This window comes from Corvus hawaiiensis, chromosome 30 (genome assembly GCF_020740725.1).
Source record: "Corvus hawaiiensis isolate bCorHaw1 chromosome 30, bCorHaw1.pri.cur, whole genome shotgun sequence".
Taxonomy (NCBI): Eukaryota; Metazoa; Chordata; class Aves; order Passeriformes; family Corvidae; genus Corvus; species Corvus hawaiiensis.
The window spans coordinates 10105914-10131223 of NC_063242.1; the positions used below are offsets into that span (position 1 = coordinate 10105914).

The 25310-nt window shown below is 34.9% G+C and overlaps 1 protein-coding gene across 1 annotated transcript in view; it reads right to left on the reverse strand.

The window, feature by feature from the left end:
• Positions 1-23949, reverse strand: part of CCDC102B (coiled-coil domain containing 102B) — a 147464-nt gene extending 123515 nt beyond the window's left edge. The window contains exons 1-4 of the mRNA XM_048289595.1: positions 23849-23949; positions 7709-8329; positions 5706-5914; positions 417-525 (exon numbers count right to left, since the gene is read on the reverse strand). Of these exons, the coding sequence (XP_048145552.1) occupies positions 417-525; positions 5706-5914; positions 7709-8317 (927 nt within the window). The 5' untranslated portion in view covers positions 8318-8329; positions 23849-23949. The remainder of the gene's footprint in view (positions 1-416; positions 526-5705; positions 5915-7708; positions 8330-23848) is intronic.
• Positions 23950-25310: the final 1361 nt, after the last annotated feature.

The following is a 25310-nucleotide window of genomic DNA, read 5'->3' on the forward strand; positions in this document are numbered from 1 at the left end:
TGCCCGAACAACCCTTTGTCCCACATGGGCCCCTTCTCCCTGAACACAAGCCCCACTGGACCCTGATCACAGATTGCTGTACATCAGAGCAACCAGCCTCACCACACATGGGGATGGGACACCAGAACCTGCCTCCCCTCTGGCCAGTCCTTTTCTGGAAGCCTGTGGAGCCACCCCAGTGCCACTCCCACAGCTCCCCAGTGCCAGCGCTGCCATGGCAGCATCCAGGGCTTGGCTTCTCCACACACCCTCATCAGGTCCCTCCCATCAGGCTACACAGAATAATAGCTGATAACTGGTGGGTTTATCACATTCATAAACCCTGGCCACAATTTTACTCTTAGTTACAAGACAGGAAATCAGAGGTCTAAATTTTCGTTCTTACTCTGTATGATAACTATGTACTGCTAACTTACCTGTTTCAGGCTTTCCAGCTTGGTTTGTCTCAGTTCTTCATATTTCCATTTCCAAAGAAATAACTCATTTTCCATCTTTTCCATTTCTTTCTCCAGAAATACATTCATTCTGAAAAAGTATGAAAATTTATCATTGCACAATTTTGAAGCTGACAGATGACAAATTACTTTGAATTTCCTTCTCATAGCTTGAGTTATATTTTGCTGCCTTTGTCAAAGGTATATCTTGACTTTATTAAAAACCTCTAATATCATTGCATAATTATTCCAAAAGATTTACCAAAAATAATAGCTAAAGAGAAAACAAAAATCCAGTAGTACAGAATTAAAACTTTAAATGAAATAAAATTTGGGGATAAACTGAAGAAAAGTTGACTTCAGTTAGTGGTTCAGGTCACCTAATTTATCACAAGTTAGTGAAGATCCTCGAAGAAAAGGTATTACATCATTTGTATTTGGTATAAACAGAAGATTAAACAAACATAGGCAGGGGAAAATATACACTATAAAGACAGTACAGAAACCAAAGATGACTGGTGTTAAATGTTAAAAACATTATTAAAATATGTATATTTCATGTTTCAAAAAATAATTGCTCCTGGAAGAAAATGTGAGAAGAATTTTAGGAAAATGTATTATTTAGTTCAGAAGTACTATGCCTGTAAAATAAGAAAAATATGAAACAGTTGACAAGAAAATTCTAATACTGTCAATTAAAGAAACTATTTTGTGCCACTGTAGTTATCTTCTATTCTAATGGAGGCCAATGGAATTTTTCAATCTTTTTATTACAGATGTTATTGCCAGGCTTACTAGAACTATATTTTGAGGGTATTTGATTTAAAAATTCATCTAAATACACTAATCAAAGTGTATTGATGGAATTTGTCTGGGGCATTTCTATGCAGCAGACTTCGGGCTTGCACAGAGATAGCAAGAGTTCCCACTGACTGGACTGGCTCAGGTCCGGGAAGCAATGTCAGCTACATTAATGAAGCAATCCACTTTAGTGAAATATCTTCTTCTCCCTTCTTTTATAACTAAACCTAGTGCTTTTGAATCAGGGATCTCCTTTTTCTGCCTAGATTTAGCATATAGCACAGCTTATCTTAGCAAACACCTAGAGCTCCCATAACATTACAGTAATAGAATAAACATCATTACTTACAAAGCAAAGTGGAGAAAGATTCATTTCATGCATTTCAACTCAACAGTTTTTCTTCTAAAGTAATGGGATATCTCATTGGAATGATATCATGACTTCATTGGATAACTAAGAGAATTGTTAAGTGGGACATTTAATACAGTAGAAAGTGAAAGTCTGAAAGATGACATTCTAATACTTTGAAAAATAGCCTATTGACTGTACTGAATGCAGTGAAAGTCCTCAGAAATGGTCTAATCTGAAAAGTAAAAGAGGAATGGTCAGTATGTAGTGCTTATTTAGAAGACAGTAGTTTTGTTTTATGTTACGGTACTTCTTAAATGAGACAAGTGACACTGAACCGTGCTGTAAATCAAGTCCCTCCGGATGGGAGAGAATTTGCTGTAAGTCCTTGCAAGGAGTTTCAAAGATAAACCGGGACTTTTCCTTGAGTTTCAATGCTTCCAGATAGTTGTTTATTAAGTCTTATCAGAGGAACAGAGCCACTAGCGTGACCCAGGTACAGCATAGAGCAAAGAAAAGCAGGAGTGAGGCCTCTCTATCAAGATTTACACAGCCTTTTAAAGATATTTTAACCAATAGTTACTAAAAATGTACATTATCTTCACTTTCTTACCAATTATTCAGTAACACGACTAGGAACTGCGGAATTTTCTATCCAATCATTCCAAACTACTTTTACTGCAGAATATGGAGTAGTAGAAGAAGGAGAAGAATGTCTAGAGAACAACAACAATCCTCCATTTTGATATTTTTTATTCTTATCTATTTACTACAAAGAGAAGCCCAAAACCTCTAAATTTTTCACCCTGTGTCAATCTTACATAGTAGTCTAGCACCTAATTCATACCACTGTATTTTCTAGTTGTTGTCTGACTGTTGGTAATTTTTTCCAAGGTTTGAGGTTAAAACAGTGTTGTTCAGGGGGGTAAGAACCCTTAAAAACAGGCAGAGAAATATTCTTGGCACTCTGGGTTCCTACAGACAAGGTCCCTCTGATACTATTAAATGAGATGATCCTGATTACATAAAGTTTACTATTTAAAGAAAACAAAGAGTGGGAGAAAGAATGTAGCAGCTTATTACTAGGTAAAAGAATCAAGTTCAGAGTATTTTTAGTGGATCTTGTAATGAGACATTTTAACTCATTATCTAATTAAATCGCATAATTACACAGAATGGTTGAGGTTGACAGGGACCTCTAGAGGTCATCTGGTGCAAACCGCCTGCTGAAACAGGGTTGCCTAGAACTGGTTGCTCAGGACCATCTCCAGATGGCTTTTGATTGTCTCCAAGGATACAGACCCAGCAACCTTTCTGGGAAACTGGTGCCAGTGTTCAGTGATCCTCACAGAAAAAAAAAAAAAAAGATTTCTTGTTGTTCAGCAGAGCCTTCTGTATCTGTTGTCTATGTCTGCCCAGCCAGCCTTAAGCAGCTCCTCTTTGATATTATCAACTAGCAGTGGGCTAGTTTGTGGGCTTTTGGTTTTAGACAAAATAAACACTTTAAAGTTCAAAACAGAACAAATTACAACCTTAAAACTAGAAGACATTTAGATGAGAACACTGAGCCAAAAGATGACAAAAGACAGCTATTTTAAGCAAATGATTATGTAAAATGCTGAGCAACTCATAAGGTTTGTCATTTCTATTCATGTCAATGGGACCTCAAATGTGTAATTGATATGAGCCATTAGTACCTAGTAGAGGATGTTGGTGTGTGATTTTACATTGCAAACCCAAACCTGATATTTTTTGAAAGTCAAAACAAAAATTTTCATCTCTTTTTCTATTTTTTTTTTAGACCTTCTTTCTTTTCGCTCTTTGCAAAGCCTGATCTGTGTGCATGAGGCTATGTCAACATTACTGAAGATAGCTCTAAGCAGCATGCAATAAGCAGAAATCCTCTCAGGGTGAAGAAGCAAAACATCTTATGGAGACATTAGTAAGGAAACTAAGTAGGTTACTGTTTGGTAACTTAGTCAGGGGCAAGTCCAAACACTGGATTTGCATAAGCTTACTTGACTCCAGTAAAAATGCAGTCAGAGTTCAGAGTGCTGCATGCAAACCAGAAAACTGCTGAGAAGTCCTCTGCTGTATGAATAAGATCATACTGACTGCCAAAGTAACCTTTGGCCTTTGGGTTCAAGCTGTCTATGATGTGTTTGCTTTTGATGCAGCACAGCTGTGTGTCCTTGGCTCAAGTTCACTGAGAAAATTGCTAAGTTGTGAGAAAGAAGCTGTGAGAAAGTACTTAAGCTAGAGCCACACGAGATAAGGGAAGTAAAAATGCAAACAGGGGTGAGATTGTTGAGATAGTTATTACAAGCAGCTCCAGAATCCAGGAGCAAAAATACTGACATGAGCAAGAATAAAACCTAAGAGGGAAAACTATAAATCTGAAGATGGAAATTTGGCAAAATCAGTCAGTTCCACTGAGGCGTGGAGGCCAACCCTTTCTGAGCTAGCAGGTGACAGCCTGCCCAACAAAGATTCATCCGATATCTCAAGAAACTGGTGACTATGATAATACCTATCCTAGTAATATTATTCCCAGCTATTTGCTGTGTCTATTGCCAAATGTAGTTGCTTCATGCTTAGAAGTTGCATATATTCTGCTTATGTAACATCTCTGCATGCAGGAAATATTGCCCTCCTGGAGAGGGAGTTGTTACACCAATCCCTGCTGTTATGTGGAAATCACTGCTCTGTGAGCATTTGCTGCCTGAGGTTGGCATTGTCACACATTGCATGTTATAGATGTGCCCCAATTCTTACCGTGTGCCAGTAAGTTTATTGCCTTATACCACAGTCAGTATATGTCTAGGCATAAATGGCAAAATCTGTCTCTCTGAAATACAGCTACAAATTGGTTAGAGAGGCATGTGAACAACCAAAACCTATTAAAGTTTTTGCCTGAGAAGTGACTAAAAATGAGTTGAAAAACTACCCATTTTCTAAAATAAAATTATTATATATGCATGTATACTGTGATTGCTGTTGAAAGATGAAGTACCTAGGCCCCTAAACATTTCAACCCCAGGAAAATGGATATGTGAGGCATCAGTCTCCTAACTCACATATATGTTTTCTTCCACAGAAAAACTAAATACTTTTTAAGGAGAGAGAGCATGGTCATCTTCTGCTGTGTGATTCAACTAGAGAATTACTGCATGTCTTTTACAGCTATCTAATCCAGACAACAAAACACATTAAATATTAGTTAGGAATTGAAAGGATTTTTTGCCTCAGACTTGTACTATCTACAGGACAATTATGAACTAAACTGACAGGCAGGAAGTGTGAAATAAACTGACTGAAGTAAATACTTCAACACAGTTTACCATTACAGACTCTCTGAACCGAAAGTGTTGAATATATTTTCAATAGACAGGGAATTTTCTTCCTTTTATTTTTCTAATTAACTTCAACTGATTTTGAAGTTACAGGCGCATAATACCTAAAGTCTGCTACTACATCATCATACATCACATGCTGCATGTTTCCTTGAAAAACCTTTCTGGTGAGATTCAATCTTTCTCAATATTGACCATTTATACAATATAAGACTCTTTTAGGCCACCAAAATGTACATTTAGTATTTATGTGAGACAAATTTGATATGCTACATAAGTGTACAATAAATGTGTTACTCTCTCTGTTATCTATCTCTGTTAACCCAGACTTTTCTAGAAGTGAAGAGGTTAAGATTAACAGCATTTTTCAGCTGATTCATATATTTTGAAGTCAAAAACAGCCTTTGTCATTCTGCAGTTGGACTCTTTCAAAGTCTGCTGGTAGAGTACATGAAAATTTTTTGTTATGCACAAAGCACTCCAATAACTGGGTATAACACACCTGAGGTATCACTGCATTGATACCGAATTGCAAATAAGTATATATTTGTATGGAACACCTCTTATTTAAATGACAGACAAGGCGAAGAAAACTATAAACACACTATGCTGAATTCTCTCTATAAATTCTTATTAAAGCCTTGCAAATAGCAATGAATAAAGCTTAGAACATATGATCTATACATGCAAACATCACCATATCTATTTTAGAAGCTGTTTTAAACTCCTTGCTGAGAATTCCGTGAGTAGGATATATTTTGCACTTACTCTCTTTCCTTCTGTAAGATTTTCTTCATCTCAGCCAAATGCAAATTCAGGACTGATACATGTATTAAATCATTATCTGTTGTCTTAGCTGTAGTACCCAAACTTGTTTTAGGTTCCTCCAAATAGGTGCTGGGAAGTCCATTGGAGAAGAAATCAGGAAACTTTTGGGTGAATTTTTTATTGTCATTGCTTTGGTCTTTGTTTATATCCTGAGGAAAAAAAAAATATGACACCTGAGAAAAACATAAATGAAGGAAAAAGTCTAACAGAGTTCCTGCAGGGCCAAGGCTCTTCTAGACATTTAAGGAACATAGGAGAAAAAAAGGAAATAGGTAACATCGTATACAGTTGGACTGTATATGGGTAGAAGGTGCAAAAAAGTCACTATTTGAATCAATGTAATTTTGTGATATGTCACACCTGACGTATGACAAGCTTCATATCCAAAATATTTCTAATGTGTCTTCACTAAGGAAATATATTCCATTTATCTTTTGTTGGCTATAACTGTGGTGAAGACAGAATCCTGGAACAAATAAAACCAGGAATGCAATTTATCCATACAAATAATGTGTTGAGAAACTCTACATTATGAAGTCCTAAACTTTTTATGCAAAGTGTGTTGAAGCACGTGATGGGCTTATACAAGTTTTTCATAAAGAACAAAGATACCTATTTTGAAGATACATGTTTTGAGTACAAAACATAAACAAAAATAATATCAATTATGAAAAAATAGTTAAAACTAAAATACACATTTTTGAGGAAGACTGAATGTCTCTTATAAACAAGTTTCCTTTAGAAATGTATTTGCTTTACCACATCTGAGGAATTTTGTTTAAAAGCTAATTTTATTTTAGCAGTTTACCAACAGTCCTCTTTCACATCACTCTGTTCTTTTGAGTTTTTAGAGGAATGCCCAAAATTTACATCGGAAAATATGAGAAACCTCTGAAAAGATAAGAACGTTTCCCATCCACATATAAAGTTTCAGTTTTCAAGTAGAAAATATTTTATACTAAGGAGAAATAGTTAAAGTATGTTTTGTGGTATTTCCTTCCAATGGCACATTTGTCTGCCTTTAAATATGGAAGGTATGGTTCTTTTGGCAAAATTTATTCCCACTACTAATGCTACATTTTTTTTTCCAGATTTCACAGGAATGCAATATCATTAATATGCATTACAGAGTAAAATTTCCAAACAGAATACATTCAGATTTAAGATCTTGGCAATTTCCCTTGAATTGAAGTAAAAAATTTCCTACTTTTACAATGCGGGGAAAAACATTTTCCTGCAATGTATGAAAAAATTACCTATATCTACAATGACTGCCATCTATCAGACACCAAATACAGTTTTCACATGGTGCTGTCTATGAAGACTATACAGTGCATTCCGAGGCACAGAATTAAAGGTGAACAAATACTCCCATTTTTGATCAATGTAACTGGATCTTTTATATAGAATTAGGAGCTGTTTAAACAATGCTGCTACTCTATTGTTTAATTCTATGTCATGACTTAATTGCTCTCCTTATCAAACAAAATGTCTTGCAAATTTGCAAAAGAATTTGCCCCACCTCTTCCCATGTTTTTGAAGTTCAGGGAGAATTAAATGAGTTTATTTTAGAAGCCAAGAACCTAATCTGCTTTTTTTGGAGGGGAAAAAAAATGTAAGTATACAAAACATGGTTAATTCAGATAAGATAGGTAATCTGTTACCATAAAACATGAGAGAATCAAAACAACACTGTAAATTTTTGGATAGAAAAGTCTGCCTCTGTTACTTAAATGTCTAGTCATAGAGCAAGGGGGTATGAATTGTTTTCTGTATTTTTCTGTATTAGGAATATTTAGATGGGTGGGGGATATAAAAGGGTTTTCTAGCAGAATGGATCAGGCAGCATTTTGGTCAAAATGCTTGAAAAATCCTATTTCTACATACACATCCATACTTTGCCACTTCTTCATGATCCAGAAAAAAGATAACCCATTCTTTACCTTCTTTGTGTCTTCTGCCCCAGAAATTTTGGTGATTTTGTTAAGGTCTTTCAGAGGTTCTGGTTCCAGAAAAGTTAACATGTTTTGGTCTTTTTTAATATAAGATATTTCTGCACAACTGTATTCTGTTTTCCAAGCAGTTCCATTTTCTAAGTTTTCCTTCTCACTTACTAAATCCTGATTTATTTTTTTAAGCACACTTAGCTCTTTTATGACACTGTCTAATTTGATTCTCAATTGTCTTGCTTCTTCTCGTGCTTTATTTCTTTCTGCTCTAACTTTGCTCCATTTCTCCCTCCAATTAGCGGTGCAGTCTGACCACCAGCGCATGGTCTTCTCCATTTGGGCAGCTCTGGCTTTGACTTCTTCCAGTTCCTGAATTTTTACTGCTTCAAAAATTTCCCAATCACTGCTGCAATTTGTATGCATACGTGCATAATGAGGGGAGTATGGGTAGAAACTTTGAGATGGAAGATTTGAATGATGCAGATGGTCACCTGGTTGCCAACATCTATCTAATTTATCAGGTTGTGTTGGTTGGGTCCCAAAAACCTCTATCTCTTCCATTTGTTTCTGAATGGAGTCTAAATTCATGTTTTGATTCATCATCTAATTTCACTCCTAAAATAAAAACAAAAAAAGACATAAAATAATTTAGATTTAATTAATAATATTATATGAATAAGCTCCAACAGTCAGGTTTTTTACTGCTGTGAGTTAATGATGCTGTTCATGTTTTAGAATTGTGCTTTATCAACAAGAAATAGTTATTCAAATATCTTCTATTTAATATGTTTTTACTACAGCATAAAAAGACAAACCTATTACTTGGCTAGGATTTGCTTGCAAAGGAAGAGTCATTAAATAATCATAGTGCTCTCAAAAATGTTTGAGTCTAAAGAAAACAGACAAAAGCTTTCTTCCTTCAAGACAAGATTAAATTGAATCAATATATATTTTAAATATCTAGTAAGAGGAAGTTATTTGTCTAGAACTACAATCACAAATCACTTGCCTCCTTTCCTAAACTGTGGAATTTCACACTAGGCAAAACTCACCTTATAATTTGCATAGCTAAGAAAAAAATTATCAAAACCCTTGTGACCTTTGGATTTTCTTTGTTTCATGAGAAAAATCAAGCATTTTTATAAGGGTCTTTATTTTGCTGTCTGCATTCCAGAAGATTTCCAGGTAATATATTCTTATATTATTTTTGAAAGTGTAGCGCTATCCTACTGTATTGTACAGCCTACCTCACAGTGATATGACTCAGCTAATAAATCTTGTTGCATTCTTTTTCATTATTTATCTTTTCATAATTTATTACTTATTTGGCCCAGAAGAAAAACGGTTTCTCAGAAATTGCTTTCCTATCCCACTGCTGAGAAAATGCTGATGTGGACAGTCTGTAGAGACTAGCCACTTATTCCTCCTTGTTTTTTTCCTCTTGGTTATGCTAAAAACAAACCAGACCAGCCAACCAACCAAACTACAAACAAACCAACTTAAAAATCTTGCTATTTCAATAGTAGATTAAGTGGTTTGAAATAAAAAAGAAATTGCTTTTATATTGCAATATCCATTTGTAAAAAAACATGTTTATATGTTACAGCAATTAGTGCTAACACCTGCATTTGAAATGCAGAAGGCCAATGCTGCAAACAAAAGACTGAAGAATTGATAGTTTTGGCATTATGATTCAGTTTTGTCTCATTTCAACTGAATAGAAGTTTTTGCAGGCTTTGTTCCAGTTTTCCAGCTATTTTCAAATTTTCCATGATTTTCAGGACATTTATTTGCCATTTGTTAGAAGCTTATGGAGAACTGTTGTTGTGGAGTATGGATATGAGAGGAGGAAAAGGACAATGAAGGACTCCCAGTTCCCTTCATGATCACTGTCTGGTGTAGTACCATCAAGCCCCACAACACCACCACACAGATGTAGCAGAGCTGCTGCCAAAACTTCATCAAGGTTGAGTCTTTCTTGTTCCTTGACCTACTTCCAGCAATTTAATTTGAATAAGCCTTATCCAAAATACAAAGATGTTGCCACCCACAAACTTGCATGAGGCCCAGTAGAGCCAAAGTAACTAAATATTAAACTTCTTCAGTCAGTTGTTAATTTAACATCTGGCTTGTGGTAATGCCTTGTTTCCTAAAGCTTTAATTAAAAAATGAACCAAACAAAACCACAGTAAATTTTAAATGCATAATAATGTAAATAAAACATACTACATTATGTAATAAATATATAATGAAATAGTTGAAACTTTTGGATTTTTAAATAGTACAATAACTTTCTCTTACATTTTTTTTGTGTCTGTCCCAAACTAGTAGATATCTACTGAAAAGCTTATTACACTTTTCATAATCAGTAGGTTTTTGCTAGCATCTTTGCATATTCATTAAAAGAAGGGAGAACATGGGGAATGCACAGTTTACAAATCTTAAAAGATGGAGAAAAAAGAATGGCAATATTTTTCTTTGACTGAAAATTTGAAAGACCTGAAAGATATTCATGAATCAGAATAGCCTGCTGCTGACATTTCATTACAGGTTTGAGGTGACTTTGTCATTTGAAATTCAGTAATATTCCCAAAAATGGAGAAATGTTAAGCTCACAGATAACAGGACACTGAAAAAAGAGTCATTGGTCATGAATTCTTGCTCCCCTCCACTGTGATGGCTCAAGTGTTGAAGTGAGGCTGGGACACTGAGAGTCAGATCAAACTTACTGCTGTAATAATTGAAGCAGGCTTGATCAGTAAGCTAGTGGTCTCTTAGCCTTCTAATAATTTTACGATAGGCTGAACTTTGCCTGCACTTTTCAGCATGGATAGACGATCCCAACTCTGTACCTAAAATTCAAAAAAATTAAGAATTCAAATAAGTCGATCTTCCTCCAGAAAATAGAAGAGCTGGCTCACTCCAAAGTGGTAAGAAAAACGAGGTGTTTCTATTTGTATTGATTTCCCTATGTGCTTTTCAGAAAATCTAATTAAAACATGTTGTTTAGATATCTCCTTTAAGATTGCAAGAGGTAGAATAATATCATTTTTTCATTAAAAGAGACAGATCTCAACACAATACATTTCAGCGGCTGGCTGACTCAGGATAAAAACAAAAAAATAATAGAAATATTTGTTGGATATGTGAAACAGGTAAGGAATTCTATTATAACTATGAATTATGAAAATTTGTGTTTGTATCTATTTTTAGAGAAGTAGACTAAAATATTAGTTGGAAAGGAAGCAAAGATTAAAAAAATTAGAAAAATGTGTTGATTATTGTAAAAGCTCGGAAACTTTGAAAAATCTCACCATGCCAAAGGGATGATTAGGATGGACTTCTTTTATCTTATTTATAGTTCATATCAATCTACTCTTTCATGTTTTCAAAAATACTGCACTGATGAAATAATAATAAAAACAAGTCTAACAGTCCAACTGAAGACTTTTAGTACTGAATCTGCTGATACTGAATCTTTAATCATCCCTGTAGTTAAAGTGATACTTAAAAAAAAATTTCTGTTGTCTGGTAGATGACCACCTCATAGAAAACATCATAAATCTACATTGAACTCTGAAAACTCTCATCTATAAAATATCTATATATTTATATATGTTCCAGGGGGAATAATTTCTAAGTTGTATGTTAAAGACAATTAAAGGAAGAAAGCTCCATTTTAATGTTCTTGGACACAGGTCTCTGAACATCAGAAATTTCACAAGTCTAAAACTGACAAAAAAATACTGTGTGCAGCTAGTTTAAAAGTTGCTAGCTTGAGTTGGCAGCAACAGAGTAGCCAGCACAGCATATGGAGCTCAGTGAGAATAATGACTTAATAAAAGATAATTCGATGGAAAGATAAAATAAATTAGAGAAATGGATGAAAGTGGGGGTTTTCTGATCAGTGAAGCCTTCTGATAGTTCCAGTTTTAACAACTGAGGGATAAGAAGGAACACAAAAATCCCTTTTAGAGTTGTTTTTTTAATGGAATAATTTAAAATAAGTATGAACAAAATTTAGGAAGCAGCATTCATTGTGTCAGGTGAGCAGAGTGGGAACAATATGTGTGATGATAGAGTGAGAAAAGAGAGATAATATTCCTCAGGGGAAAAAAAAGACACAGACGTTTGGTGAACATGACAAGGAACATAGATCTCAACCATATTTCATTATATTGCAACCTTTCCTATTTACCTCATGATCCTAAACACCAGCAAGAAAGAGATCTTGATTTATTATTACCAGCTATTGTTTTAAGTAAACAGCAGTTTATTCACCCTTGGTGGCACAGCTAACAAAATCACCAGGAGAGAAAAGAATTATTGCACTTTCCTCATGTTAATACCTGCTCACTGAACTCAGCTTTTGCAGTCAGTTCAGTAGCTAGGGCAGTGCTTGAGGATACAATTTCAACATCATTTTACTAACTGAATGATTTAATCCTCAGTTACATGTCTCTTAATTATTAAGACCTCAGCCAAAAATTTTTAAGGCGTTCTGTCTTTACAGAGAATGTCTGCTTCAGATTAAGCCAGTTTATTTTCTTTTGTCTAATCTATAAATTGAATAGGATAAAATGAATCATAGAACTGTACATGTTCTTTTGTAAGTGCTACTGGAAAGTCAGAACTTTCCATGGTATTGCTGCAGTTCTCCAATGAACAAACCCTGACACAGAGAGAAGGCTTAAAGAAAATGGGCGGGCATGATGTGGTCATTATGGGAAGAATATAGGAAGTGATTTAACTCACTCCCTGAAAACTGGGCTGTTTACTAAGGGCTGCTAACTACAAAGCTATCAACTCAAGAAGAGGAGATCAAATTTTGTGTGTCTGTTCCTATTGTAAAGCTGGTTTTCATTAGTCACCCTTAGGGGTTCCACCCAGTGGCTAGATGAAAAAAATTTTGCTCAGTAAATAATTGAAATGTATGGTGAAAAACATCACACTGGAAAGTGATTCATGACATAGCTCAGTCTAAAAACATATCCATAAAAATTTTACCTAATTACCAAAATCCTAAAAATTCTAGCAACAGAGAGCCAGGTGGCTGATCACTTGGTTAGAAAAAATATAGGACAAAACTCTGAGGCAGAACAAGTACCTGGTTACAGGAGTGGCTTAGACACACAGGGATGTAGGATTTATTTCAACAGGCAATGAGAGAGGATAAAAAAGAGGAGTGGCAAAAATTCTGGTGAAACAAATTGTATATTTGTGCCATTTTTGTTAAACAAAGGTACAGCACATCACCAACATTCTACCAACTCCATGGAAGGTAAGTTAATCTAGGAAACTTCTCGTGTGTACTATGACAAACACCTGGAGGGGGGAAAGGAATCCTTACAGGAGCAGAAATAGTGGTATTCAGAATATATTCCCTGCCTAAGCTATCACTGGTCTCACAACTGCTTTAAGCCAGTGGCTTCCTACATCTCCCTTACCCAGACAAATACAATCTTAGCATCGATAACATTTTAAGAAAAAGGTAGGATAAGCTTGGTTTGGTTCAAATATTGTACAATGGATTTTCCAGCTACTGCATTAACCTCAAAATAGTGGGACAGTAGATCAATGGAATAAACTACTAAACCAGCAACTACACAAGAATGCATCTATTAATACTCTATGCGTGGATTCTATCTGTGAGAACTTTTAAGTTGGCTACACAAGTGACAAACGCCCACAAGAAGGAACATAGATAAGGAATTCATATCAATAGCTGCCCCAAATCCTGTTCAAACAGAAGTAAAATCCTTCTGAAGTCCATAAAATGAGATTGCAGTTAAACATCCAACTCAGGAGTTATCTGTGTGCCTCCCCTTTTACAATGAAAAAGGGAACAAGTTAACAACAACTGAAGTTTGGATTATGTCCAAGACCTGAGTGTCTTCTCTTGCAGAAAATGTGACCCTACTGCATCACCATAGCAACAAATGATACTTGGAACATATACCCAGAACTTGTCCATAACAGATCCTGCATTTTTAACATTGCCCATGGAACAACTCAGGTATTGCAGATCCATGATAATGCACCTTTAAAACTAGTTACAGAAGGATTACCATCTGCAACATCACAAGGACAAGTATTGACAGTGGGTGATAATGTTACATTAGCATTAAGATCTAAAGTTAACCTGAATTTACCTGTATGTAGTAACACTGGACATGAAGCTGTACGTGGTTGTGATAAAAACAGAGTGCAAGGGGTACTACAGGCATGTAAGGAAACTAATCATATGCTAGTGTCCCAGAATAATTACAGCATATGCACACAATGAGAAAACACATGGCAATTTTTTCATAAACACTCCTAATAATCACTGTGCAAATCAATGGACAAAATAAAGCTACCATTTGCTCATGGCTGTGTATCTTAAAAACCAATCCTGCCTACTTCTTACTAAAAGTGCCCTTCACTTAATGCAATTGCTTTACGTACTAGAGCCTATGATTATGGCTCCAAAATTAATGACAATGAATATACATTGAACATAATCAACATATACACTCCTGCATGGAATGAAACCAGTACTGAGTATAGCAACCATCTCTACGATAGTGGCTACAAAGTAATTTGCCAATAGGACATAGAGGTTAAAGAGATATTATTCAAAATCTATTGGGTGAAATTGGTATATGAACTGAATTAATTCCATACTAAAATCCTAGCAAATAAATTTCTCGATATTACCAGACACTGAAGCTAGGATAACCAAAATGACTTCGAAAATTCTTAGAGGAAAAAAAAGTAAAAATATGATAGTAATGAACACACAGCTGATCCTAAAGTCTGACATATGCTCAGAGCAGCCCCAACTTGAGTGTTTAGTGTGAAAGCAGCCTGTACATAGAACTCAGCAGGTAGGAAGAGATAAGAGCGGGTATTACCTGCAGCCAACAACTCCTGCATCTTCAAGAAGCAACTACCTGGCAGTTTCTTCAGGTGATGCTAACTCATGGAAGTGCTACAGACCAAAGTTCTGGGCTGGAAAGTGTAAATGCCTGAGCTTAACTCCAACGTTTTTGTAGCAGATTCAACAGCAGGGTGACTGATGAGGATTTTGCTTGTCAGTGTGGTATGGGGGACATTCACTCCTTGATAGAGGAGAAAGAATGAGCACTGGCATCAACAGCTTGGTAACTAGTTTGTTCATAGAGAAAATATGACTTAGAGAAATTGTAAATTAGAGAGCTTGTGAATTAGGGAAAAAATTATTAGTGAGTTCATGTGTTGGACTAGTCTGTTCAAAGACAATTCCACTATTGTTTGATGTCTTTATGTTTTGGCAGTGTTTTTTGAGGCAGAGGATTTATATTTTTTTATGTTGGTTTTTTTTTTATGAGGTCATAAGTTCATAAAATAAAGTTTAATTTACAAAGTCCACTGTGCTGTAAATTTGAGAGATCCAAACAGACCATGACATCATATGCAGATTATCATACCTCATGAAAATTAAAAGATAGTGCTTTCAAGACTTTTTAATGCACAGCCAAAGATGATTCTGTTTATTTTTTCTCCACAGCTATAAAACAATATTAACAATATTAAACCATATGGTATATTTTTAAGCCATGTTGTTTTCAAACATTGCATTCCTTACATGTGTCATAACTAAAAATCAGCCAAAAAATGGCCTGAGGAGACAAATACTGCAGATTGTTTACTTCCTATTAGGAGTTATGTGATATTTTTTTCCCTCCTATTTATACTTGTCTAGTTTCCTTTTAACATAAAAATATCAATACAGATCTAATTTATTTCCACAACCTGTTTTATTTCCTTCTCATGTCCAGTAACTAAAAACAGTTATGCTGTGAAAACTATAAAATATAAAGTTATGTTTTAAACTTCACAAAGAGAAGTGTATACAGGTTTGTCAGGTTTTGTTTTAGTGAGGTGGTGGTGTTGTGTTGTTTTGAGCTTTTTTGCCCAATTAGGAAATCTTAGAAGTGCCTGAAAAAGAATGGTTTCCTCAACACATCAATTTGGACAGTATGATGTCCTAAGTGTCTCTTTGAGATAAAATGAAATCACGGTGGCAATTCATTAATGTCCTGATACATAAGACTAAAATTATGCAACCTCATCTTCCTTCTCTAACATATCATCTGCCTGAATTTTTTAAGTGCAAGAGACAATGTCAGGCCTAAATCTTAATTTCCAAGTTCTATAATTTTTAAAGTTCCTAAAGGACACGATAAAAACTCAAATGCTTTACCAAAAAAAGGATAGAACTGAAGGAAAATAAACCCAAAATGCTTAGCCTGTTTAAGAGGAAAGAGTAAAGAGAGAAGTACTGACTAGTCTTCTACATTTCTTATAGATCTAACCAAATTTATAATCTTGGGAACACAGAATATTACTATTTTCCTCATTATTTCTTTATGGTATAAACACCTTTGCCTTGAAAACAAATTAATAAATTTAATCTCGGAAGACACTAAAAAACTCCAGAGGCAGAAAATAAGTAGGACCAAATGAAATTAAGCCCTTGATAGTCGAATCTATGCAAAACTGGAGTCAGATCCCGCTTCTGAGTTGATCAACTCTAGATGATGAGATGGAATAATATGACAGAGAGGGAAGGCAAAAGTAGAGATGCAAGTTTCAACTTGGCCTTCTATTAAAAAATCCATAAACAAAGTTTGCTACCTACCTATCAGGCCTTAAAAAGTTAAAAACTAGAAAATAACTTAAGGAAAATGGTAGTTCTGCTGAGAAAAATGCATTTTACCACCATACAAAGTATTGTGACAGACAAAGCATTTCTGAAGTACACCCAGAAAGTGCATTATTATATTAATTGTCCATTTATAGCTAAATTCCCAGAAGAGATAAAGGATGAGCACAGTAAAGATAGTGACTGAAAGGCAATAAACCACAGGGAGAGAAGTACATGAAAGGAGAACTCAGAAATGGCTGGATCTTTTTTCTAGATTAGTCAGACTATCCAGAAACCAAAAGAAAATAAAGCATCACAATAATGCTGAAATAAGCATTTTAAACTGCAACAGGATTCTTGATATTCCCGTATTCACTGTAAAAACCAAAATTCTATGACTCCAGAGGAGGAATCCTTTCTATTATTAATAGTAGTTTGCTTCTTCTGAAAGTTTTAATAATTCACATGAAGACATGTAGGGTAAAATTGCAGATATGTATAATTTATATCTTCAAAAAAGAAACATGAAGTAGCCCTAAGTGGCCCTCAGGCTGGCCATGCCAGTCACATTGCCAGTTTGTCCTCATTCGCTATCCTTTTCCACAACGTATTTCAATCCTTTGAAATAAGATTTACAACTCCACGTGTAAGTCATCCCACTCATTGTAGAGAAAATAAAACCTCTAGTGTGACAGGAATTCTTGTGAAACAAAGGCATGCTATGTAGAAGTCCTAAATACGATGCTCTGAACAAGGGGGATGGATTAGATGACCTCGTCCCCACGAACATGATTCTCTGAGTAGTGTGATTTCTGAGGAGCTCTACAAGCCTGTTTCTCCCAGTTTTAACAATGTTGCCATGACATCCAGGAAATGAGACAAAATTAAGATCACAAATTGTGAATCTCAGAATATGCAACTTTTAGCCAAATGGGTCACAAAACACCATGTAAGTAGGGAAGAGTCACAAGAAATAAGCCCATTTTCTGACAACACTGAACTGCCTTAAAAGCAGCAGTCCTGCACTGTTGTCAGGAACCAGCTGTAAGGAACATGTAAAAAGAAGAAAGAAGGCTTTCTATCCCCCAAATCTATTCTGCCAACATGAACTGCAAATACGAGAACACTGTGTACAAAGGAAAGGAGTGAACAAGATAATCAAGCATTCCCAGATACTTCCCAGGCTGAAGGGCAGTTCTAAGCACAGGTGGAAACAATCCAGAAAAAATATGCCTATGACAGCAATAATTAGTGTCTTGCAGGAAACATTTATTTCTTAATGAAGTTTCACAACATTTAATATTTGGACTCATGTTTTTTTTTAAATGATTACTTATACCACGATTCATCTAACAATGAGGTATTATATATTTCTCTCAATGTGTGAATTGCTTCTGTAAAATATGGTGAAACTTTCTATGCCGATAGGAGAATTTGACCACAAGACTGGTAAAGCTGACAGAGCAAAAAGCTTTTAAGAGCTGAGTGGCTATTTCTTTCCACGGAATAAAAACACCCCTTGGTAAAGTGAATTTGTTCTATTAAGTTACACTAAGAAAAAAAGTGCCAATAATTAAAAGCAGTAATATAGGACAAGAATTCTTTCACACCATATTTTACATTATTTTTGATGGCAGAGGGGTGTGGGGGAGTGGTCTTAAAACTTCTTGCTCAGAACGGAATGCTATAATTTTCTCTGAAAAAGGATGTACCAAAAAAAAAGGACCCGGTCCACTTTGCTGTGGTCCTAGGAACTGTTTTCCCTCTTTTCCTTTTACCATTTTCTCTCCATGTCTAAATACCCATTTTAAAGTAAAATCCTCTTCAGTGTTTCAATTGTTTTTTAAAACACATGCATGTAATATATTTTTTTTAATATTATACAGACTATATACATACTGTATGTACTATATATACATACTGTAAACATATACATTCATAAAAAAACCAACTTGGAAGGTAGTCACAGATTACAACAAATATAAAGACTAAACAAATGTTACTCTTTCTTTCCCTTTTTTTTTTGGCCGCCAATTCTAATAAACTCGAAACAGTTTGGATACTATTTCTTCAAATGAGAACCAGAATTATATACTTACTTTGATTTAAGTCTACTGGTTAATACAACTGATTATATATCATTGCAATATCTTTCAAAGTCTTTTACAGCAACAAGATGATGTTTCTTCATATCTTCGTGTTCAAATCCTTAGGGTTAAATATGGGTAACATAAATATTTGTACATAGAGATGTTGTCATTTACTACCCATAAGGCCAAAAGAAGTTCTGAAGTACTGCTTTAAATATAATTTACAGTAACTTCATTTCCCCAAGAATGTTTTGTTTGATTACAAACCTTTATAATATTTCACCCATAATTTTTATACATTCAATTCTGTATATTGATACTCATTCCTCAGCCACTACACTTGATATAATATATTGTATAATCAGATTATGCAGTGAGGGGACTGTGTGTGAAACCAACAACTTTCTCAGACAGGCTCAAAAAGAAGTATTAAGAAGAAGCTAAACCAAGCATAATCCAACTAAATTCAGTAGCTTTTGAGACAGTTCGCTTGGCTAGCTCCCCTTTGAGATTTGATTATGACTTTTTATTAGGATATGATCAATGAAAAAAAGAGGCAAAATAAGCTTCCTAGGTAGTTAGGATAAGTATGAACTGTCAAAGTTTTAGATCCTTTCATAATAAATGACTTACAAACAGGTTTACAAAACCTACTGTAAACTTCTGAGTTAATTACATTGCCAACTCCCCTAAATTCTAATCTAATCTCATTGATTCTATGCGAAGATTGGTAATCTCCATGGAATATATTGTCTGAATTATTATTAGGAAAGATAGGTTATGAATCAGAATATTAATAATAACTTCAACTGAGAACAGATTCAGAGTGTATTTAAAATAAGGCAACGGTTAATTCAGACTAATTCATATCAGTTAAACGTCTGGTCTAATAGGTATCTTCTGAATAGCATAGAGAGATTTCTTTAAAACAATAGTAATCTGTTGTTCAAACTTGAAAAAGGTAATTGCTTCAGAAGAAGAGGGTTCACATTAGTTAATACTAGTTTGGTATACTGAAACACTACCTTTTCTTAATGCTTATGGCTTAAGATAGCAGTGAACTCTTCCCCTGATTTACAGAAACACCTATAGGCATCTTGTTCTTCAGGCACAAGGAAATTTGCTCTTAATCACATTTAAATGGTATCTGTTTTTTTTGTTTGGTTTGTTTTTCAGCAGTTCTACAGCAAAGACTAAGAACATCAAAGTGCATGACTCTTCCTCCTCTGTTTCCACAGAAAGCAGACTAAGTTAGTTTCAGTGAGTGTTTAGTGTGACGAACATTTTTTAACCCACACTGAAATGAGCTGCAGCACTAACAGGGTCATAACCCCCTTTACTGAGAACAGAGGATAAGCAGGTAGCTTCTCACACCACTCAGCTCAGTTACAGGAGAATGAATTGTCAGTCACAACAGAGAACCTCACAAGACTCAGCTCGATTCGAGCTGTCAGTGTGTTATTACAGGATACGAGCTCAGCCAGTGCACACATGCACTGCCTTGCTCGTACTGCCAGGCAGCCCTTTAACAGGACACAGAAGAGTATCTTGCACGGATTTCCTCTGAACTTTTCAGAAAGAGGGAAGACTACAGAAATGTAGGGAAATAATACTCAAGATATATATCATCCGCAAGGCTAGATCTGCCTTTGAGTATGTAGTTCGTAATTGGTTTTAGAAGTCTTTAATATTTACAAGCATTAAAGCCGGCTGTTAGTTAAAAGTCAAAGAAGAGAAGAAAAAAACCATCTCATTCAGCTGGTGATTTTCATCCAGGGTATTAGTTAAACAATTTAAGATAGATGAAACATAAATATTTGCAAATAAGCTACAAATAAGCTTATAGCACACTATTCAGACTAAAGACCATTGTATCATGTTGAGTTCTCAGTGGTTAAATTCCTTTCCCAGCTGTTGATAGTATTAGGGTTCTACTATTTAATGTTTCATTTACTTAGGTTCAAAAGTCAAACTGACCTCTTTGTGAGAGCCACTGCAACTTCTTATTGAATATAGTTGAGGAGGCTCAACTATTCCCAAACACAACAGAGGACTTCACGGATCTGTGGGATTTTTACCACAGTTTTCAGATTGGGCTACGGGTCAATTCAGCTGGGTATTTTTCAGCTTCAAAAGGAAGTTAAAAAAAGGAAACTGAAGACAGACTAACCATTCTGAAGAGCACTTTACTGAAATAGAATTAGGTCAGATGCAATGCTAAAACATGTTCATCCAAACAGTAGAGGTCACTTAAATGTATAGAGAAGCTTCATTATTTAGACAAAATCATGCCAAGTCTATTTTCTAGAGTTTGTACCTCATTTCTAACTTCTTCTATGTTACTCATTTGGAAAGTGAACTGGATAGCTTCACTTTCATTTACAGGCTTTTTTTTCTTACTAAAGAAACTCCCACTGAGTTCGAGGCGGTTGCATTTTGTTTTGGGGTTTTCTTGGTGTGAGTTTTATTTTATCTTATTTTATTTTATTTTATTTTATTTTCAATGAAGTGTGAAGATGTAACGGCATATCCCTGAAAAAGTTAAGTTTCTAATCGCTGCTTATACTCTGAGAAATTCTTCAGATTTTTAAAGTTCTTGACAGTATCTTAAAACCACATGCTTTATGATATGAGAGATCAAGAATTGTCTTGTTAGAGTTGAAATCATTTATGATCTTTTCCTATTCAAAACATGACCTACTTTTAAAAGAAATTTCATAACTTTGGGAGTAGAGAAAATTAATCATAAATATCTGATGATTTGTTTCAGACCAAGACATAAAACACTCCAATGCTTATTAGGACACAAACCAATTTTTCTTCAAAACACTACTCAGAGTCTAGAAACAAGTGATTTTCCCACCCACATAAGTAGACAAATAAGAACACTCATGAATATTTTGTTTTCTCCGGGTCAGAGCATATCCCTATGGCTTGTTCAACTACTCTGACATAGTTGTATCAGAATTAACAATTCTGTTGTGTGGAGATGTTTTGAGTTTTATCAGAACAGTTTTAGAAGCCATATCTTCTATAATTAACTCTTTTAAGAATATTCCTTACAAAAAGATTGCTACTTGGACATTTTTATGTAATTATTCTTATTTTTCCCTAACCAGTCTAGTGTTTTAACACCATCTCATGTCCTTCAATGGCTCAAGGACTGCTTTGTGAGATTTAGTGATGTAAGATATTATCCTGTGATGACTCCAACTCCACTAAATCATCCTTGAGGGAAATGAACGAAGGAATAATCCATATTGTGACTTTAACCAGAAATCCACAGTTACTAGAGTGGTCACATAATATAAATAACAAAGTATCATATGTTGTATACCAGATGTCATGTAAATGCATAAAGCATCTCTGTTTATTCTCTCAGTGCCCGCTCACTGTGGGCCAATATGTAGTCCCACTAAAAGAGAAGAAATTATTTGTATAAGTGGTGACTATTCAGCGTGGCAGAAGGCAAGTTGGCATCCTTTTGCAAAAATGCATACCTACAAAAGTTATGGAGAAACATTCTAGTCAACTGAAAACACATTAAAATAAATTAATTAAAACAATATGAGTTTTCATGACAATTCCTTCTGGTATTCCTCCAGTGATGTGATTGACATTAAATACAAATGGGCTTGGTAAAAATCCCAGTCTCATTTAACCCAGTGTAAATCAGACCTAGATTACTTAATCAGCATGAACAAAGAATCAAGGTGTTCAGGAAGGATCATTTTCATAACAAACCAGTCAATTAAAGATCATTGTATGGACTAGAAAAAGGAGTGAATAGATTAGGTGAGACATTGGAGCAGGCTGCCCCAAGAAGCTGTGGATGTCCCATCCCCAGAAGTGTTCAAGGGCAGGTTGAATGGGGCCTTAAGCAACCTTCTGTACTTCCCTGTCCGTGGTGGTTGGATTGGGACTAGATGATCTTTAAGGTCCCTTCCAACCCAAACCATTCTATGAATCTATGATTCCATGAACATCAAAATGGTTTCAATATCTACCCCTCTTGTGGTGAAGGAAATGACAGTGATTTAAGCCTGTTCATTAACAGCTCCTTTAGCATATTCATTTTCAAGTCATTTATTTTTCAGATTTAACCAAGGTTACATTAGTATTTTATACTTAAGGTGAAAGAGTGGCCAAAATTCAAAGCTGGCTACATGAAAACACACAAAAACCCCCCACCCCCAGACATCTAATTTCACATTTTTGACTAATTTTTTGTAGATGTCTCTGGAAGTGATATGACTAGTTCTATTAATGATGCCTAATATATTTTGGAAATTCATTTATCTTCATTTTATTATTAAAAGAACTGCTTTCAGAAACACAAATAATTTTCCTAACAGCACAGGAAATTTGAACCAAAAACTAGCAGTCTAGCTATACAATTATTTATAGCAGAGTCTGCTTCATAAATGTTTGTAAGAATCAGTGACAACTAACACAAACAAAATGCAGCTATCTGGATAGTCAGTTGGAAGCTCATTAGTACTAATTGCTATATATGCTTATTAAACTCATGAACACTGCTTTTGAAATTTGACCCTTGGTTCTCATTGCTGAAAGATCATCCACGGTGTCTCACACCATCTCTGACACTTGACCTTAAAATAATGACAGACTGAATATTTTTGTCCAGCATCAACAAATCATAGTATCAAAAAGTGTATTTCATTGCATTAGAATAATACCACACAGCTAAGAACACATTTTTCTTATCCCAGCTTCAGACATTTTTTCTGAAGGAAGTTAGGATTATACAACTCATTACTGAATTGCATAACTTATGAAAATAGAACCACTGTGAAAACACTGCTTTCCAACAAAAAAATGCAGTATGAACTTCTGCAAACTCTTAACAATATTTTCATGACACTTATGTCCATAATACCACACCCATTAAAATGTACCAGTTTTACCAATTTATGTCATTAAATATGCATTTCAAAAAGTAATTTTAAAAAAATTTAAAACAGTAGAAAACCAGTATAACCTGTGAAATTTCTGTATTTATACTAATTTCTAATCAAAACTAATAAATAACTTTTTAACAAACTGTCACTTAGAAGATTTTAAAAACTTACCTGGTTATGGCAAGTAAGGATTCTACTACACTTGAAAAACATGTTTAATGGGATGTTAGAAGTAATACTACACGATAGTAGCAAAAAACATAGAAGAAAAAAATCTAGCTAGATATAACTTAGCTACATACTTCAGATACTGTTTTCTGATCTTCAGTACTTTTTCTGGGCATTTCAGACTGTTTTCCTCCTTACCACCAGCACGATAGTAACTCATACTTTATCCTTGAAGAGATTTATAGAAATTAAACATTAAACCCACAATCTTAAGACCCCTTACCCTGTCAGTTTGCTGGGCTCCTCTTGCTTCTCAGTGTAACAGACACATGTGTAAACAACAGAATTTCCTGCATCCTTTTCTCATCTACATTGTACTGGGACTTGGCCAATTGGATTATTTACAGCATTAAGGCCACTCCACAGTAACTTGAAAATGATTCTCATTGGTCAGGCATTATCAAAACTAAAACCACATTTTTCTCTTAAGTACAAGTCATTTATACAAAATAAAACTTTTTTCATACTGTTCTTCACTAAGCATTATTTGTTCAGTATTTATTTCTCCCTCCCTTCCTAAACTTAAGACTGTGGCCCCAGTCCCCCAAATATTATGAACAGGATGAAATTAGTTAACTGAATCACAGTACTTAAGTACAGGTCCTAGTACTCAACCAAATTGGGTGGATCCTTACACAACTACTTGCTCCTAGTATACCTCCAGAGTTTTAAATAGCCTATAATAAGACTATTTTTTCATTCAGCTAGATGATATCGCCTTGCAAACATGTCTTTTCATAATTAACTCAGTAATTAGCCAGGGGCTCTTGGAAGTTATTATGAAAAACTGTAGTATTCTAGATAATCAGAGATATGAAAAGACCATGGCAAGAACAGTTAAAAACAAAAAAAAACAAAAAAACCCAAACCTTTGAAAAGTTCATTTTACATTATAATTTACAGTTACCTACTAAAATAGAAAATAAGAAATATTTCTTTCTGGAATAAAAGCCCCAACATTTTTGTTACCAACATGACAAAGCATGACACCACTTTCCCAAGCCTGATAACACAGGCTACCTGACTGGCAGGTCCTCAAGACATAAAACTGATACAGTTAGACACAGATGGAACAATGTGCCATAGCTGTGAAAAGCTAAATATTTCTCATTTTAAAAAATGCCTCATAATGTACAGAATACTGAAAATGCCTGTGTCACAATCTCAGACTGAGAAGCCAGATTTCCTTTAGCTTTAAGGGTAATATCTCTACTTCCCTACTTAACATCCCAAAACTTTTAGCAGCACTACAGCAGGTAGTCTTTTAATCATGAATAGTAGCTATAGCTGCATGATTCTTCTCTTGTCTGACACTAGGAGTCTTAAATTTTTAAAAAAAAAATATTTTAGGGAAATGAACAAGTAAATCCACTCACTCTTTCTTGACTCAAAAAATCTATTTCACTGCCAAGAGACAAAAGATATTGTCTTCAAAAAGACAAAAGTAAAATAGGTCAAAAAACCCCTCTGTATATTTCTGTTAAAAAACCAAACCAACCAAACAAAAGCTCTAAACCAGAGCAAAAAAACTCCAAAACCCAAAGCAAAAAAAATAACTCCACACAAAACAACCTCAAACTGAAGCAAAAAAACCCAAACCAAACCTAACACCACACAAAATGAAACCACAAGTCTGTATCAAATTAAAAAGAAACACACACACACAAAAACCCCCAGCCCAACAA